Below are 18,246 nucleotides of genomic sequence, written 5' to 3'. Positions count from 1 at the left end.
GCAGCAGGCATGATATCGAGGAGAAACCCCTTGGTGCTGTTGCTGGGAGCAACTGGGAGCTGCCCTCATCATTGTGGAAGGAAGATTGGCCTTGTTGTGTTCGACGCGACCGACATGCTGGCATGACTGGCTAATTCAGATCAGCAATATTGATGACACCTGTAGAGATTGAAGAGCCACCCAACGGAGTCCGACATCTAGCAATCTCGCCGGGTACAAGATGTGGCTTGGAAACGCAGGAGCTTGAAGCTCTTTCCTGCTCATGAGGTGGGAGCCTTTTGGTCTCCAGGCAGAGCGCACCACCAGGAAATGAGGTGGCAAACTTGAGCCCCAGGCCCTGTACCGACTAGGACCCAGCAGAAGTCCCTGGCCCCATGCATACTCGATATACTTGTTATAACAATCAGGCTTGCTGTGCAGTTTCTGCAGACCACCTCTGGGACCTTTTACAGGCCGAAAAGGCTGAAGGCTCGACCCAATAACCCAACAGAGGGGCAGCAGCCGGGTATGCCAGGAAAGACATTAGAGCTGAGCGACGGACAGCCGGGCCAGCTCGCTTGAACGATGGGAAATGGAGGCGTAGGCGAGGCGGTATGAGGATACCATGGGTCCAAAGAGGTATGGTCAGAGCCGCTAATCAGTCTGCCTCTTCCAACTCATCACCACTTAGGATACATAGGCTGTTCCAATTCTGCATCCCGATCTCCGATGTACAGGCTTTCGGCATGTTCCGTAGTACACAGCTCTTCACAGCACAAGCGGCATGGTAGGCAAGGTCGCTGTAGCTTGGACAATATCTAGTTAGGAGTAAGAAGCGGGGGTGAAAAGGACAAAAAAAAAAAAAAAAAAAACCCCTGGCAACAGACTGTACTTCAGAAACGCCAAAGCTGCTGGCGTGGTATGTTATCTGCAAAGCCCAGTTGCACTGCCCGACAACAACCTGGTTGGTTGTATTGAGCTTTTGATGGGGTTCTGTGCTGGTCTTTTTGGTAGGCGGAAAAGGCCCGGGGAGGCACCTTGTCAGTGACTCGAGATGGGTTGGAAGGAATGGCTCACAAGGCGTGAGGATGGAGTACTCGGTACCTCGTAGGTACCTAGCTACCCACTGTACCTCGTAAATGAAGCGTTGTTGATGATTCATACCTGGTGCACCCTCCTTCTGACTTCGCTGCGGGTGGACAGTGTGCATCTTGGTGCCTCCTTGTGTGCATAGTCGGTTTGTACTAGAGCAAAGCGACCGGGTGCGGCTGAGGATGCTCCAGGAATCGCTTGGAATTCAAAGGCCTCATAGTTGATCCGACCTGTTATCTCATGTGTTTCCATGTGCTCATGTGTCCGTTGGAATTTTTTTTTTTTTTTAATCGTTTGGGAGGTGAAAAAAAAAAAAATTGTACAGTAGCTCGACATACACTGCGCCAACTTCGTCGGCGTGCATTTGGGGCATGCAGGTGGCTTGCAGGAAGACGAACTCTATGACACGGTTTTACTGGGGCTGCCCGGGGGTTCAAGGAGTTTCTCGCCCGGTCGAGACCTCTTTTGGTGCTGTTGCATGCTGCATGATGCCAGGGCTTTTTTGTTGTGATTCACTTCACTTGTCTTTCTGTGCTTTTTTGGGCCTCAGGCTCCTCACATTGGGCTGGTGAGCGTGCATCGTAGCCAGGTAGCACCTGCCACCCCGAATCCGCCTATTGTCACCTCTAGGCATTACAGCAGATGCCCAAAGTCAGCGGGTGGAGGTTAGCATTAGCACCTAAGAGTGCTTCTGAGTACCTCGTAAGGACAGTTGGGTCATCAGGAACACCCAAGTCGAGAAATTTTTTTGATGTTCGGCTGCCACAGCCTACTTGGGGCTGCATCCCGTCGTGGCACGACAGGCAGCCGGTCTTTTCTGCTAGTATGGGGCTCACCAAGCCCACGCCTCTTCCTTTCCTGCATTTTCGGTTTTGTGCCACCAGAAACCACCAGCCATGATGGAATGCATGTTGCAACCGACCATTTGGATGCCTCTCCTGCAATCCCTAGTCCCTTAGTGGTCCCCTCGCACCTCTTTGCAGCCCCTGTCTACTGCGCAACAGCTTTGCATCATGCTGCCAGTGCCTCAAATAGAAGCATGCCCAGTTGAAAGAGCAATAGAGAATGGCAGAGCAGGCCTGCACAGGCAACCCAGGCAACCCCCATCCTATCTCAGGCTGGTGAGGCACCTACTGGGTACTCAACTGCCTGCTGTATTCAACTTCGATCGTACGGTTAGGACGGAGTAGCTAAAGTGCGACGTACCTACAGGTTCTTTGTTGGATAGATCCTCCTCCCCCGCTGTCAAGGACAATGGAAACATCAACTTCGGCTCTAAATCTCTGCCAGAGGCAATTGATTCCGATCGCCCTACTCCACCGAAGTCGATATCAATCGATTGATGTAAGCGAAATCCTGCCGTTCCCAGCGAGTCTAGTCTTGGTCGGCAACATCTCCAAATACAGTCCTTTGCAAGGGGATTCACCCAGTCATCCTCCTTCTCTTCGTCGTCGTCGTCGTCGTCGTCCTCCTTCCTCCAGGGGTTTGGGCACAGTGGGCAGCCCCAGCAACCTGACGAGCCGAGAATGATTTTCGCTTACGGCTTTAACTATGCGGAGAACACGTCCCCCAAAGGCCTCGGTGGGGCACGGGATGTTGTGTCAAACCGAGTTTTGATGCTCAGACGACTGTGCGGCGTGCGCTACGATAGCCAGCAGGGGGCCATCACAAAAAAAAATGGTGCCCTGTTGCTGCTCCCTTGCTGTCGTCATACCATTGATCCTTGTGGGTGCTTGGGGCTTTGGGGTACATTGATGGTGGGATACCATACCATCGCAGCTGAATAGGTCAGCCCATACTCCGTACAGCTAGCTAACGGTGCCCAGAGCTGCAATGCAAGCTGGACCGCGTGGCAATTTCCCCCCAAACTCTCGTCGGATATGCTTCTCCTGGCATGGCTTCTGTCTGGCTGCTCGTGTCTGCGGTGGAAGTTCTGGGAGCCTCCCGCGGCTGAAAAACAACAAAAGGCCCACCTACAACTCGTCATGGGGTCTATGGCTTGATTGGCTTGGTTGGGAGCCAATCTCAGGACTAAACTGGCGACTAGTGGGTGAGGTAACTATCCTCGCACTTAAAAAAAAAATCCTTCAATATGGGAGCATGGCCTTGCAACAGCCTCTGCGACTATGCCCGTCTCAGCCTCCCTGCCTGTCAAATCTGAGATCCCTTCTTTCCCGGGGTTGCCATTTGCGTGGCGCCTGCGCTGACCCTTCTCGACAGCCAACTGAGGTGTGACTGGATACCGAATCCACCATCTTCTAGTCTTACCTCTTGTAGCAGCCCGCACTCTGCCGAACGGCGGCCCCGGCCTGCGGACTGCGGCGATCTCGCGTCTGACGTCCCCCTATGGGAAGCCTGCACAGGCTTCGGACCAAGGATGCGTTCCTAGGCGAGAAACCCTTGCACACCTGGTCCACAGGCTTCGGTCATTGTGCCCTCCCGTTCCAATGGCTTCACCACATCCCCCTGCGTGCCTCATTCCCAAGCTGGACCCAGGTACGTCTTGCCGAGACTCGAATGAGCATTCGACTGCCATCCTGGGATCCCTGGTCGCTGTTTGTTGTCCCTTTGTGCGAATGCCGACTGAGTTGGGTCCCGTCACACTTCGGCCAACGGCAGGCGAGCCAAACCCTACCAAAAAGGCTGTGGCTGACTACAGTTTCCATTTGGCTCGCGGGACATAGTCCTCACTGGTCTCCTAGAACGGGCAAGGCGGGTCCCCATTGTGAACACTCTCCATACCCAAGGTTTGGTAGACTATTTGTGTCAATCTACTAGGCCTTCAGGGCAGTGTATCTCCACAGATATAGGGAAGTGTCCGCCAGACTCATGATTCGAACAAGATCCTCAGATCCCGACTCGTCTATGACCGTTTGGCAATATTCAAATCAACTTGACTATTCGCAGGTTGGCCGTTGCGCTATTCTGCTCCCGATCCTTGCGGCTGCCCAATCAGACTGGCAACACTCGTCTGATTCGAACCATTTCATCTCCTTTTAATTCTGGACATATCGCTTCCTCCATACCTGGCGTTACAATCTCCAAGGGCTCTGCGCGTCTCAGCTTTTTGTCCTCAACTTCTGACTGGAGGGACATCTTCCAGGCGGCCACGCTTTGCTTCTGCGGATCCTCCCCTTTGCGCCTGGCCTTACGTACTGGTCGGGCTGGCATAAATCCACGTCAGTGCGAGAGCCGTCCAAAGGTACTTGAATGATGTCGGTCGCCACAGAGATCATCCATCAGACCAACAGTGAAATTATCCAAATTGTCGCCATGTCGGAGTCGGGCAGTGAAGCAAGCAAGGCGGCAAAGAAGAGGTGCGTCGAAGCGCATTGAATCTTATTCCTTCCTCTCGTGGGTTTCCACTGATTCCACATCAGAGAATACAATCGCAACGCCCAGCGAGTTTTCCGTAAGTAGCTCTGCGCCTCCCGCGGAACGGCCCTCCCAAATTGGCCTCCGAACCAGGCACTAACTTTCCCACCAGGCCAAAGACGCAAGGAACACTTGAGCAAACTCGAAGCTGCCCAGCGCGAACTGAACAGTATTCAGGGGGAAGAAGTTGAACGACTTCGCCGCGAGAACCAGGCACTCGTTCAAGAGAATGAATCCTTGAAGGCCGCTTACGGGTCGCAAGCCAGTTCACCAGGTCCGACAATGAGCCCTGGTGAAGTCAGAGGATCTCCTTCGGGGTATATGGCGTATGGAGCTGCGCCTGGTGGCTACCTGGGTGCAGTTTCAGGGGCTCCTTCCTACGTGTCGAGCGCTGTGCCAGTCTCCGTGCCTCAACCAGCCACGACTCCTTTATCGAGCGCCAGCAGCGACCCCAGCACCCTCGTCGTCGTCGTACCCAACAACATCCGCGAAATCCGTCGATCACTTCATCAAATGTTCTCGCCACTTCTCGAAATTCCCGTCATCTCTAACCCGCAGACGCATTTGGCCACCCTAGCAGCGCTGGAACCGTCCCTGCCAAGTTCTCTGAAACCTTCCCAGCTTCAACTTTCCACGCCACATCATGCTTATATAGACATGATCCCTTCTCCCAGTCTCCGAGACCGCCTGATCGCAATCGGTCCGGCGAATGCCAATACCTTTTTAACAGAGGCATGCACCATAGCATGCGACATTGAAGATACAGGGCAGATGATTGTATGGGGAGAAGATTGGCTCAATGAATTCTCGTGGGAGTTTTCTGCGAGCGTTCTAGAACGCTGGGGTGGTTGGCTTCTCACCTCGGAATGGGGTCAGAGGGCCAACTTTTGGCGGCGCCAAAGAGGAGTCCCGATTCTTCCGGGCTACGACTGATGAGTTGAGACGAGCGGTTTGAACTTTGTCGCTTGTTTCTCGACAGGCACCAGGCCTGAAAAGTCGCTTTTGCCTCGCGGCAGCAATTCAGGTCAACGGCAGATTGGGACACGGTACATTCAGAGTTGGGATATATTAATGGGACACCATCGCCTACAAGTTAGTTCGATGTCTTGACGGGCAGAAGCGAGTTCTTTCCGAGGTGCAAGTTCACTGCGCAATACTTTGCCAGGACCAGCCCGCCCTCCATTTCCGTGTTGAAAACTGGCGCAGGCCGCCATTTCAATTCCCTTGAACTTGTCCAAGTCCATATTGTACAACTCTTGTCTACCCATTATGTATAACAATCGGAAAGAAAAGGATGACCTTCGTGATCGCAATGGCGCAACATCGGATCTGGCTCTCGGTTGGTGGAACACATCACGAAGGCTTCGTGTTGCGGGTCGCAATCGCGTCGCATTCCCTGCGAGGAGGATCGAAGGGAGTCTTTGAGACATCGCCTGTAGGCTTGTGGAAATGTTTAAAATCCAGTCGCGCAGTTCTGGACGGCGGCGGCATGTACCTGCAGAGTCGGGCGGTCAGTGATACTCGACGAGAATAAGGGAGGAGACGGCTATTTCGAGGTAAGTTCGCTGCCCTCGAGAGAAATCTTTCTCAACCCACTCTGACTGATTTGGAGGGCCTTGTTGGAGACCAAACGCTGTCGAAAGGCGCAGTTGCACGCGTTTTGAGACAAATTCGTTTGGGTTATCTTGGTCTGACGGGTTTTACGTACAGAACCAGGTGCGACCTTCGGCATTACAAATCGGGTACGGAGAACGCTCACCAGGCTGAAATTTGCGCAACATCTACCGTGACGAGGCTGCCCTTTCGGCCATGTCAAAGGGCCCATGGCGGAATCAATGAAATGTCCTCTCTATTTTTCACGGGGTCGGGGACAGTCTCAGCGATGACGGGATCCCATGAGGGAAAGCGCGGCTGCCAGCAGGAAAAGAGCCGGCTCAAATAATTGCGAAGCAGATGGTGAATCTCTCTGTCGCTGATGGCGCCAAAAGCATGAAGTCCGAAGATCCATCCATCAAATCAGTCCTGCGTATGCTTACCTGGCCGAACATTGACTGCCTGCCTTTGAGCGAACAAGACCTTCGACCGGGCACAGGGTCGGCTGCTAGAACAGACCTAAGGCTTGATCGCTCCATCGACGAACCAATAACAACTTTTTCCCACGCAAAGGAACCGTGCCTGGTGAAGAGCGCTAAGGACAACAGCGGTTTGGTTTGCAAACAGGCTCCCTATCAGCTAGCATTCATCAAACCTCCAGGAGAGGCATGAGTCAAACGCTCTGTTGGAAGATAACGTCAACTACTCACGGATGAGAGTGATGGGCTCGGATGAACGCCCAGTCAAATATCAGAATGCGGACAGACACAGTCATGTGTAGTTGATTTGATCAATTGCATACAGACTACTGAGCATAGAGCAGGACAAGCTGGTCCAATCAGAGCCATTTCTCTCAAACCGCCGCTTTAGGCCTGTCGCTTGATGTTTCTCTCTCGGCTAATCCTTCGGCTGGCCTTTTCGTTTCCAATTCTGTCGGAGTGTCCCGAGTGCTTGGCCTTTGTCCTCGATCCACTTCTACGGCACTTCTGCTGCACACCACATGCTACCGCGGACATGACCTTCAGCTATGGACAGCCACTTCGCCGGACTCTAGTCTGCAAACTGTTCCGATCACGAGGGACCTTGTTGCAGCCCTAAGACACGCGCCTCCCTTTGCCATACTGGCTATTTGCGAACACTGCGGCTGTGACCTCTGCTATCTGGCACTGCCCTTTGACTCCAAGGAGCGAACAGATGGTCTGGGACTGAAGCCTGTGGACTGGGGTCGGGGCCGTATTGGCTGCAAGAGGAGGCTTCATCCCGCAATATGCCCGGATTCTCAAAGGAAGGGGTCGTCATGGTCGCTAAGGCAGGAGACTATCCCAAGGAATCGAGCCGTTCTCAGGGGCAGACTAAATTACCCTGACAGATTGCTGCCTGCTAGGTGTGTTTGTGAGAGAGCCTCCCGACTACATCTAGATTTAGCCGAAGATGGTTTCCCCCCCCCCCCCCACACAACTCGCATACGAACAGATCTGACCTCACTGGTACCAAGAGCAGCCCACGATTCGAGCCTCACTTTTCTTGCATCTGCAGAATATATATTTCTTCTGTCATAGCTATGATGGACTCTCCCTGTCTTGAACCTGGGGGTGGCCCGGAATTTGGCTTCTTGATTTGCAGCACTGTCCAGCACCGTGTTGCCTGTCTGATTTCGTATTATGATCTGTCTTCCGACAAATCGGGGCTAGCTATACATATATGCCTGTAACAGAGGGCTCTAGGCGCTCGGAGCACGCCAGGAACACCACTTGTTAGTCAGACAGCCACCTGCTGAAATCCCTATCTGGGATATATTCCCCGGGTCTATCTGCTTTCCCCGCTTCGACTAAGATGCAACGCTGGTGAAAAGCACGTCGTAAGTACCCAGTAATGGATCCGGAATCCGCCGAACCGCCTCTCGCCAACACTCACCTCTTGTGGACTAGCTTCCTCGGCCCTGAGCAGACGGCGGAAGACGTATCCGGAGGCGGCCTCGGGGGGCCGGAGGAGGGGGTTTGTGGAAGGCCCCCTCGAGCCCCTTTTCCTGCAAGATTCAACACAGCCCGGCCCGTTCTTAGGTATATTGGTCCCTGCCAACCAGCCAATGACTTTGACCCCGGATCCTCGTACTTTGCGCTCCTGCGGAGAATCCACATCGATATTACTGGGCCACTGTGAGCCGAAAGATCTGAAAACGAAGAGTAAGCGACAGCAATTTATTGGATTCTTCTTCGAGGCCGACGCCGAGGGCATGCGCTGATTGCATTGGACACCGTTTTGCGGCAGACCGCAGGGACTTAGCCCATCTTGTAAATCTCCGCTTGCAAGGACGACTGCCATCAAATCTATTTGGAAAACCTGCTGCGGTGCCAGGGGGTTGGGATGATTCTTGGCCGCCTCAACGTGCTGTTAAAAAGTTCGCAATGTCCAAGGACCACTCAACACCAAGCTCCTCCACGGTCATACTGCCTCCGTCCTACATTCAATTTCTCTTTCTTTGACGGCGGTTCTCGCAGACCACTTGCACACGAGGTGATATATTGCTGAAATTATGAGCTGTTTTCTCGGGAAGGAGGAGGTTGAGAGGAGAACAGGTCAAATTCAGGTCGAGAAGCGGCTCAAGTCCAACCAAGAATCGCGGAGGAAGGAGGTCATGATCCTTCTCTTAGGTTGGCGCATCATCGAGCTCTGAAAACGCTTAGATCTTGACTTAGATAGGTACTGGCGACCCTGGAAAATCGACCGTGCTGAAGCAACTGAAACTTAACAACGGAGGAGATTATTGCGTTGCCAACGGCTTATACTTCAAGGGCGTCGTCTTCACAAACATTGTGCAGTCGACGCAAGGCACCTTAGAGGCGATGGACGTCTCTGGCATCTCATTCGGAAACTCCACTGCAGACCGCCACGCTTGGGCTATATTCTCACAGAGACAAAAGATGACCGCCCAAGAGCTTTTCTACAGAAGTCTACCTCGCCATCAGGGTTGTTTGGGTCGATGCGGGTGTGAAAACGTGTTTTTCGCGGTGCAGCGAGTTCCAAGTGTGTGATTCTGCACAATAGTACGCTGCCTGTTCCTGGGTCGGCGGACACCGATCACCTTCAAGGTGGCTTTACAAGTACTTTACTCACCCTGATGGCAGCTACTTCGACTCGATTGACCGAATCCCTCCCTGGGTTGTGTGCCAGAGGAACCGGTTCCAAGAGTTGTGCTGATTCATGTGGGAGGCGGAAAGGACTCCACGGCTGCCTGCCAGTATATCTTGGACAAATTCACGTCGCCGTGCTAGACGAGATACCTGGAATCGTACCTTTGCGCGACGGACACTATACAAGTCAAGATCTTGATGGGGAGAATTACTACTACATTGTGAAGAGGTCGGTTTTCAGCAGTCTGGAAATCCCACGCCTTTAACACTAAGGGTTTTTTCTTTTCACTCTCGGGAAAATAGGTTATTCTTTTTAATCGGCATTGCGAGATATCTGAAGCTCATCAACAAACACCGGCATCTGACTGGGACCTTGGACGCAATTCCGTTCAAGACCACCCTGTCCGCTATTTAGCCAACACATCTACAACGAGTCCCCAATGGACGAAGCACTTACTACTCACTAGTGTGATTCTAGCTCGACATTCCGACACGAAAATCATACCCCGTCCAGATCCAGATCATCCCACTTCTCGAGCAAATAATCCAGCCCGATGTTATCGATACTCACAGCCACGTTCTGGTCCACGTCCATCCGGGTGTTGAAATCGGCCAGTAACTGGTGGCATTCATCGGACAGCACGATGCCGTTTTCTTCGACAGTGTGGTGCAAAAGACGCAAAACTCCCCGGCTGACGCGGAATCTCCGGCTCGCGGCGCGCAGGATGATGCACAGTTTGAAGAATGCCTCTTGAGACTCGGATCGGTCGGTCAGTTCCTCGAGCAAAGCGAAGGCCGCGATGGTGGCGGGCTGCATGATGATAACGGGGAAATGGTCGGCGCCCCAGTTCAGGCGAATCTGCTCGAGGAGGCTGCTGATCTGTTTGGATGCCGATATGCAGACTTCTACCCAGTGGCTCTGCTCAGACGACTGGGGTGTCTTCGCCAAGGACGGTCGGCTGGATTTTCCAGCGTCGAGGGCGGCGGTTTGTTTGGAGATGGTAACATTGACCCAGCTGTGCAGCGCACTGCGGAAGCGCACAAGGAGACAAATGATTAGCACTAGAGCAACTTCCTCCTCTTTGATGTATTTTGTACATGTGATGGAAAGAATCAATCCTCGGGTTGACAAAGTGGGCGGTGTCAAAATATCACGCGGGCGAAGGAGAAAATGTTCCCACTTACTGCAAGACAATAACATGCGGCGTGGCTTTGTCGTGCAATTTCATGCACTCGGGGAGATGCTCCGGCCAGTCCTCGACCTCGTGGTAGACACTGACAAACTTGTCCATGGTCTCATCGCTGTCGTTTTTCCGCTTCTGTTCAAACAGGTCCTCGTCCAGGGTCGCCTTCTCCGCAAGGGAGATGAATGCGAGGTAGTGGCAGGTTGGATGCCATTCGATGCTCGCGTACGGGATGGGGTACGGTGTCCAGTACCCGATCGTCTTCTGTCCTTCCGTGCAGTTTCTGCAATCGGACACAGGCTTCGGCAGGGAGGTCGGCCTGTCAAAGACGCGAACCTGCTTCAGCGCGAGGCCGATGAGCGGGTTGAGCGCGTACAGCGTCCACTCGAGCCGGTTGAGGCAGAAGTCGATTTTGGCGAGATACTCCTGGGTCATGCTGGGACTTCTTCCGATCCGTTGCCGCCACTTGCCCAGTCTCTTGGAGAGGAAGATTTGCTGGTATAGGATGCCGTTGCCCAGCTTGTCCTGGCCGTTTATGTTGAGGCTGCAAAGGAAAACGGAACTTGCGTGAGCGAACTGACTGATTTGTAGGATGTGGAAATGATACCATGCCACGCCATGCCACCACCCCCCGACTGAAAACTTACTATGTCCATTGCACCCCCAACGTTGCCACCATTGCCAGCGAGACCTCGCCTTCCTGGGTATCGAGGCCGTTTCTGGCTTCGCTGTAGAACTGCTCCCGGATTTCCTGGTTAGGATCTGAGCCATCCTCCGCTAGGGTATCGAGTAACTATTAACATGGTTTGTAGAAAGTCAGCTAGTCAGTTCTTTCTCGTCGCAGGTCTTTTAGGGGTTACTTGGGGGGGGAAGAGGGTAGGGAGATGCATTTAGGGACTGACACAGGCGTCTGCGAGGATCATATTGACCAAGTAGGGGGTGCATATCAGGCTCGAGATGTCTCGCGATCTCATTGCTTCGAGAAAGAGGGTTTCGTCCACCCAGTGCCACCAAGGATGAGCCCAGGTAAACCAAAGAGACATGAGATGCGAGACGAAGTCGTCGTCATTGGTCACTGTCGTCCACGGCCTCGCGGGGACTAAGATAGGAGGATTCACAATGTCCTGAATACGGCCATGGCGAATGCGGCTCCGTCTGTGTACCGCGGACGAATCGATCCGACGGTTCGGTGCGTCCACTACTACTACTACTCCTCCGATGCCACTGAACCCGTTTTCCAGAAAGTCGGTCAGGTCCTGGCGGGCGGCGTTGTTTCGTATTAGACCGATCAGGGCGTGTAGCTGGTTGGGTTCTCCCGTGCGGATTGCGTTGAGCAGGGCGTTCAGAAGATGGCGGTCCTTCTCTAGCGCCTCCATCCGCCGTTTGACTGCGAGCTTGCGCCGGCCATCGTCGAATTCGTCCTTGACACATTCGGTATTCCGCGAAAGGCAAGAAGCGCAAGGCACACCTCCGTCACACTCGAACACAAACAGTCAGATCCTGACCATGAAGACACCCAGTATGGGAGGGGCTGATATTCAAGCCTACCTTGGTGCGCCGCCGTCTGCAAGACAGGCACGCAAGACTCACTTTCTTCCGCGACGAGGACTGTTGGAGTGTGTCTTCATGATTGGTTTCTGGGAGCCGTGCAACTTCACGCGGCATGATGGCGGCCATTCGAACTGAAACTGGTCAAAGACCGACTGAGTTCATTGGGGACCTTTTTTTTGGCAAGACGGGACAACAGACCAAGTTGAAGTTCTCAACTGTGACGGAGCCTGCTTTTGCTTTGGGGAGGGGTATCCAAGAGAGTTCTGGATTCATTCGTCGAGTGGCCACCCTCGCCACATTGCCCGCATGGCTTGGAATGACCTCAAGCTCGTTCAGAGATCGGATAGATGACGAAAACATCCGTCAATTGGCCCAAAGCATCAAGGGGATGAGGTTTCCGTGTCTCTACCATTCGATCATTCGTCGCCCAGAAATATATCGGCACGAGATCTGCAAGCTACTATAAAGTAACGAGGGGCGCGTGTTGGTCCTTGGATCGTGCTCTTCTCCAATCTCTTGGTTCTGGAATCCTTTTCCTCGGTCTACATGCTGGCGCCTCTCTTGGGCCGAATGCGGGCTGACTTTACTTGGAAATCACCCTCAAGCGAAGAAGAAGATAGGAACCAAAGTCCCCGACGGCGAGCAACATCCGGTGGTGAGCTCGATCCCGTCGGTGCCCGTTGCGGTAGAAAGAACGCCGTTCTTCCAACAGGGCCCCAATCTGAGGCTTGAGCATGCCGGTTCGTCTGATGGAGCTACTCTTTGGAAATACCTATGGAGCCGTTCTGAGCTGACTGACTGCCTGACGACACAGGCACCGCCCGTGCGAACATTGCAGCGTCTGAACAGCGCCCCGTGGGACGACAGAGGATGAGTGGGCAGCTCGCCATCAACATCAGACGGTACAGAAAATCAGCCGCTGCTCTTTCCTGTGGAATCTGGATTTGAGGCTGATGGCGTCCATTCCACCTTCTCCAGGTCTTGCAGCAACACTGTGACTTCTTCGACACGGACAGAGATGGCATTATATGGCCCAGCGATACGTTCGTGGGATTCCACAAGCTCGGGTTTGGAATTCTCCTCTCTCCACTCGCTGTCTTTATCATCCACACCAACTTCTCGTATCCCACCGTGCCAGGCCGGCTTCCAGACCCGCTGTTCCGCATCTACGTCATTAACCTCCACAAGGACAAGCACGGCAGTGACACTGGCACCTATGACACCGAGGGCCGATTTGTGCCACAGAAGTTTGAGGACATGTTCGCCAAATATGCGGATGGAAAGGACAGTCTCAGCATCTGGGAAGTCTGGAAGTTACTCGAGGGCCAGCGATTGATAGCAGACCCCATCGGTTGGTTTGGCGCTTTCTTTGAATGTAAGTTCCTCCCTTGTGCCCAATTCCAGCTCGAAAGACTTTGACAGAATCACTGACTGATGGACGGTTATCAAATGGCTGGCTACCTATATCATGCTCTGGCCTGAAGATGGCTGCATGATGAAAGAAGACATCCGCAGGGTATACGACGGCAGCATATTCTACACCATTGCAGCTCGACGGGGGAGAGACGAGCCAGCTTCGACGGGAGATTTTGGCACGAGACAAGCGGTATCAAAGGGTTAGGCTTCGGGTCTTCGGGGCGTCGCTCTTCTGGACATTTCTGGTGTTCTATTTGTATACAACCAAGAAGTAGAGTCCCAGGGAAGAGCATCAAATGACAGCGAACCTGGGGCATGGGTATTGTAGCCATCTATTCGATGGATGGCAGCACCTTCGACACCCCTTCGACACCCCTTCGACACCCTCATTGATTCATTATTCCTCAAACAAGTCAAGCATCGGCCGTGGGATATGACATCATATGGAGTGACAGTGAACACCACAACAGCTGCCCGGTTTTCTTGTTTCCATTACCTCGTACATTGCAGGAAAGGCTCCTAGCGGCTCCAGGATCAACACCTTGCGCTCAAATGGGGAATGAGAAGCACACAAAAGGGGTAAAGTTGCGTCTACCGAGTACACTTTACGGACAAGTACGGGACGATGGAACCCGGATCAAAGACCCGGATCGGCGGGACCTGTGGTCCGTGCAGCCTGGAATCTTTCGTTGTGTCTTGGATCGATTGCAATATTTCCGATTGGACTACTCCGCAACTGCTTATTGCGTTTGTTATTACATTGACTGAAGGCTTCACACGGGCGAACCTTTACGGAGCCGGCTTGGTGACGGCTGTCAATAAGGGACAAAGCTTTATTCACAGGGGAAGGGTCGGAAAACTGTTCTCCATTGTACATACCCAGTACACGGAACCTAGGCCTAGGGATTGGTAAGACGGCGGCCTATATAATATTACATGTCCTTGAGCTTTTCTCCAGTCTCGTTCTGGCCTTCCTCCGACACCTTGGGGTTGTTAATTGCACTGTAGTAAAAGCAGGAAATCAGTCTACGCCCCATGGCCATGTTGACCACTGCTCAAAGAGCAAAAAGAGGTCCTTACGCTTTCAGGCCCCGGGCGACGTTCGCCGGGTCCTTTCCACCCTCAGCGCTGACATGTGGTGCGTCTTGGAATTCATTCTCGAGGACCGAAGCCTAACCCTTTGATACCGCTTGTCTCGTGCCAAAATCTCCCGTCGAAGCTGGCTCGTTTCCATACAGCCTTGGTGGCATCATCCACATCCACTGGTCGGGGATTGTTATCCGTACACGCTGCGCTGCGGAGTGCAGATTACGTCGTTATGAAGTCAGGGAGTCAGTCACAGTATCAGCGGGAGAATTCCAATTAGAACTGGTGGTGCTGATGATACCATGAGCAACATGAGCATCTGATGAGTCTGACGTGGCACAAGCAAGCACATGGCACCTCAAGCGGCGGCTTCAGCTGCGGCCTCGTGACCTCATGGATTTGGCAGAGACACCAGAGACAAACTGCGTGCGTTGAGGGGAAAATGATTGTCGGAAAAGGAAGCCGAAGTGAACAGTGAACCGTGAAATGCATGACACGACATGGACAAGCACGTCCATCAAGGCATCATCAATCGGCAAATGAGTGCAGTGAATCTCTCCCCTCGCTCAAGGCACGCGTGACTCTCTGCTTGTAGTTGTCTTCAGCTATCAGAATGGGCTCTGCGGCAGGCCTCCTCCTTCTCCGTCCAGCTTCACTTTCAGTCTTGAGAAGACCTCTCGTGCAACATCTCTCACAGCCACCATTTCTTCTCTCTCGGAAATTCGTTGCCTGTCTCGCCTCCCCACACAGCGTCCTGTCACGGGTCCCCCGCCGGTTCATCAGCATGCCTTCAGATCCTATCCAGTTCATGCGGACTTCTGGCTGCCACGACCCTGTTTGGGTCCACCTCGAACCATATTCAGATCGCCCTCAGTTCCCTCAACTGGACCAGGATTTGGAGACCGATGTCTGCATCGTCGGATCTGGTATCTCAGGCATCTCGACCGCGGAACAGCTTGTGAGAAGAGGATTGAATGTTGTGATGCTCGAGGCAAGAGATATACTCTCAGGTAGCCCTTCTCCAATGCGGCTTTAGGGAGGTGACATAACAGATATTGACGCCTGTGGCAGGGGAGACTGGTCGAACATCAGGTCACTTGTCATCAGATCTCGATGACGGCTACGTGGCTATCAAGAAGCTTTTTGGTGCGGACGGAGCAAAACATGCGGCCGAATCACACGACTGGGCTCTTAAGCATGTTGGGGAGGTCTCAAAAGAGCTCGGGATAGACTGCGAATACCGCATGCTCCCGGCATATGACCTCTCCCAGTATCCCGTGGGCACCAAGGAACATGACCATGACATGGTGGATCTGAAGAAAGAGTCTGCCCTGCAAAAGGAGCTCGGTCTCGATGCGAGATACGACGAGAGCCTCACCGTCAAAGGCTGGAGTGGAAAACCAGATCAACGGGGCGGAGCAATTGTTGGCCGCCAAGCAACCTTCCACCCTACCAAATACTTGGTGGGAGTGCTGAAGTGGCTCAAGGAGCAGCCCAACTTTCAATGTTACATACATACACGCGTGGTCGACTGTGCCGAAAGCGGCATTCATGTGCCCTTGGTGAACGTCCACCTGGGTCCGAAGAATGTGACCGTCTCGACTCTGAATGGCCATACCGTCAAATGCAGCCACGCCGTGCAAGCCACTTGCGTACCCCTGCAGAAGCTCAGTATCATCGCCGAAATGGAGTACAACCGTACCTACTGTATCGCAATCCGCATTCCGACAGGAACTGTCGAAGATTGTCTGATCTATGACTCGGCTGATCCATACAAGTACATCCGCATGACTGCCTGCGATGAGCAGGACCACTACATGGTGGTCGGCGGCTGTGATCACAAAGTCGGCCAGGAGGATGAGTGGGACGAGCGATACAGAGAACTCGAAACTTGGGCCCGAGAACGGTTCCCCAGCGCAGGCAGCGTGGACTACAAATGGTCCGGCCAGATCTTCGAGCCAATCGACCACATCGCGTTCATTGGCAAGAGCGAGGGTAATGACCGGATCTACGTCATTACAGGTGACTCCGGCAACGGGCTTACTCACGGCGTGCTGGCTGGAAGACTCCTCGCGGACGAGATCCAGGGCATCGACAACCCCTGGGCCAAGGTGTATAGTCCCAAACGAGTCGCGTCCGTGGCGTCCGAGCTTCCCAGCATGATCGAGCACGACGTCCAGATCAATACACAATACAAACGCCTCCTACAATCGGACATTCAAGACGTCGAAGATCTCGGCATCGACCAAGGAGGTGTCTTAAACTCGACCACAACCTCCCACCCGCTGGCTGTCTACAAGGACAAAAATGGCAAGGTACACCGTATGAGTGCGGTCTGCCCGCATCTGAAGGGCATCGTGTGCTGGAACAACGACGAGAAGACCTGGGACTGTCCCGTGCACGGCAGCCGGTTCAGTCCGGAGGGCCTCCAGATCATGGGCCCCGCGAAAGGGGGCTTGCAGCCGTTTGACGACAGTGCAAAGGCGAGGCAGGAGATTGCTGCCGAATCTTGAAGACGGCCGCAAGTGGTAGTGGCATGTATGTAGCATCCACACTGGACTATCGATGGAAAGAAATATCAGCGAGGGTGGGTGGTCTAGCTTGTCTTCACAAGCGAAGTACCTACCTAATAGTCAACCGCGACCGTCAGCAGGACCCAAACAGTATTTCCTAACAGCAAAAGAGAACACTGGACTTGTGTAGACACTCTCAGTGGCAACGTAGCTGGTTAGGTCTTAAAGCTAGATGCCAAGGAGCAAGGGGAATAACTAGTAGATACGGGATCCATCTCCGGTGTAAGAAATGTCATAAGCAGAGCTCGATTCCAATGGGCCGAGACTAAGACCTGGCGAAGGGTCTTTTTCCTTTCTTCTTGTCTTTCTAAAGTCGAAGAAATTCTCCATCCACTGTAAAGTTCAGCGGGCAAGCATTGAGAAAAAGGAGACATCATATCACATCAGCCATGCCAGAGCCCTATATCAACCCAGCGGGACCGAAGATCCGGTTTTCCCTCCTCGAATGCATCGCCATAGGAATCGGGGCGGGCGCTGTGGGCGTTGCAGCGTATGTCCACCTCCGAAAAAAGGGGGAAAGGGGTAGAAGGAGAACACGACGCAAATGGATGAAGCATGATACTGTGCCACCACCATCATCATCTTGTTCTCCCAGAGTCGAGTCCACATACTGATCGATTCTTTCTGACTTTGGCCGACCCACCAGGATGACGTTGAGCGCCAAAGCCGAACAATCCCTTACCCACCGACCCAACTCGTACGTGCCTGGCAAAACTCTCGCTCGGCTGTTCAATCTCGACTTCCATGCGCATCCGGACAGAGTGAACCACGCGACGCATTGGGGCCAGGGAATGCTCGCGGCCGGCGTCCGCGGTGCGATGGCTTACTACGGCGTCGTCGGCCCCTTTGCGAGTTATCTCTTCATGGGCGTCAGACTGCTTATTGATCAGACGTTGGAGAATTGGATGGGAGTCGGAGCTTTGCCATGGTACGTCATGGTTCTTGTCTCTTCTCTTCTTTTGCTTTTGACTTGCCCTCTTCCTTTTTTCACTGGAAAGTCACCATCTGAGAGTCCATTGCATCAAATCTTGTCATAGACTGACTCTGTGCGTACGTGCAAAATAAAAACAGGACATGGCCCGTCAACGAGCAGATCATTGATTTGCTTCACAAGGCAGTCTTCGCGGCGGTTACGGGACACGTCGCAGATCGGATCATATTGGGGGAAGCGTTGAATGCTTGAGATGCCTGACGGTGAAGACGATTGGCTGACACCGAATGCATTGCTTGTGTCTGTCTCAGTCAGGGTATTCATGTAGTGAAGAA

At 53.3% G+C, this 18,246-nt stretch overlaps 6 protein-coding genes across 6 annotated transcripts; 5 read left to right on the top strand and 1 right to left on the bottom strand.

Annotated features, from left to right (window-relative positions):
- Positions 1 to 4,284: 4,284 nt before the first annotated feature.
- A1O5_05377 (uncharacterized protein) lies at positions 4,285 to 5,379 on the top strand (the record flags this gene model as incomplete). Its single annotated transcript, XM_007745978.1, has 3 exons — positions 4,285 to 4,388; positions 4,452 to 4,483; positions 4,559 to 5,379. 3 exons carry the CDS (start codon positions 4,285 to 4,287, stop codon positions 5,377 to 5,379), a joined length of 957 nt encoding a protein of 318 aa, XP_007744168.1.
- Positions 5,380 to 8,572: 3,193 nt separating this feature from the next.
- Positions 8,573 to 9,071, top strand: A1O5_05376 (uncharacterized protein; the record flags this gene model as incomplete). Its single annotated transcript, XM_007745977.1, has 2 exons — positions 8,573 to 8,690; positions 8,740 to 9,071. 2 exons carry the CDS (start codon positions 8,573 to 8,575, stop codon positions 9,069 to 9,071), a joined length of 450 nt encoding a protein of 149 aa, XP_007744167.1.
- Positions 9,072 to 9,669: 598 nt separating this feature from the next.
- A1O5_05375 (uncharacterized protein) lies at positions 9,670 to 12,031 on the bottom strand (the record flags this gene model as incomplete). Its single annotated transcript, XM_007745976.1, has 5 exons — positions 9,670 to 10,198; positions 10,356 to 10,898; positions 11,002 to 11,147; positions 11,257 to 11,832; positions 11,903 to 12,031. The coding sequence occupies 5 exons, from the start codon at positions 12,029 to 12,031 to the stop codon at positions 9,670 to 9,672; spliced, it is 1,923 nt and encodes a 640-aa protein (XP_007744166.1).
- Positions 12,032 to 12,639: 608 nt separating this feature from the next.
- A1O5_05374 (uncharacterized protein) lies at positions 12,640 to 13,526 on the top strand (the record flags this gene model as incomplete). The annotated part of the gene is made up of 3 exons (XM_007745975.1): positions 12,640 to 12,645; positions 12,884 to 13,280; positions 13,390 to 13,526. 3 exons carry the CDS (start codon positions 12,640 to 12,642, stop codon positions 13,524 to 13,526), a joined length of 540 nt encoding a protein of 179 aa, XP_007744165.1.
- A 1,665-nt stretch (positions 13,527 to 15,191) lies between these two features.
- On the top strand, positions 15,192 to 16,920 carry A1O5_05373 (uncharacterized protein; the record flags this gene model as incomplete). The annotated part of the gene is made up of 2 exons (XM_007745974.1): positions 15,192 to 15,417; positions 15,479 to 16,920. The coding sequence occupies 2 exons, from the start codon at positions 15,192 to 15,194 to the stop codon at positions 16,918 to 16,920; spliced, it is 1,668 nt and encodes a 555-aa protein (XP_007744164.1).
- A 707-nt stretch (positions 16,921 to 17,627) lies between these two features.
- A1O5_05372 (uncharacterized protein) lies at positions 17,628 to 18,163 on the top strand (the record flags this gene model as incomplete). Its single annotated transcript, XM_007745973.1, has 2 exons — positions 17,628 to 17,908; positions 18,052 to 18,163. 2 exons carry the CDS (start codon positions 17,628 to 17,630, stop codon positions 18,161 to 18,163), a joined length of 393 nt encoding a protein of 130 aa, XP_007744163.1.
- Between the last annotated feature and the right edge of the window lie 83 nt (positions 18,164 to 18,246).

Source organism: Cladophialophora psammophila (assembly GCF_000585535.1).
Source record: "Cladophialophora psammophila CBS 110553 chromosome Unknown aczJe-supercont1.7, whole genome shotgun sequence".
In the NCBI taxonomy this organism is placed as follows: Eukaryota; Fungi; Ascomycota; class Eurotiomycetes; order Chaetothyriales; family Herpotrichiellaceae; genus Cladophialophora; species Cladophialophora psammophila.
This window is presented reverse-complemented; position numbering and strand designations above follow the sequence as displayed.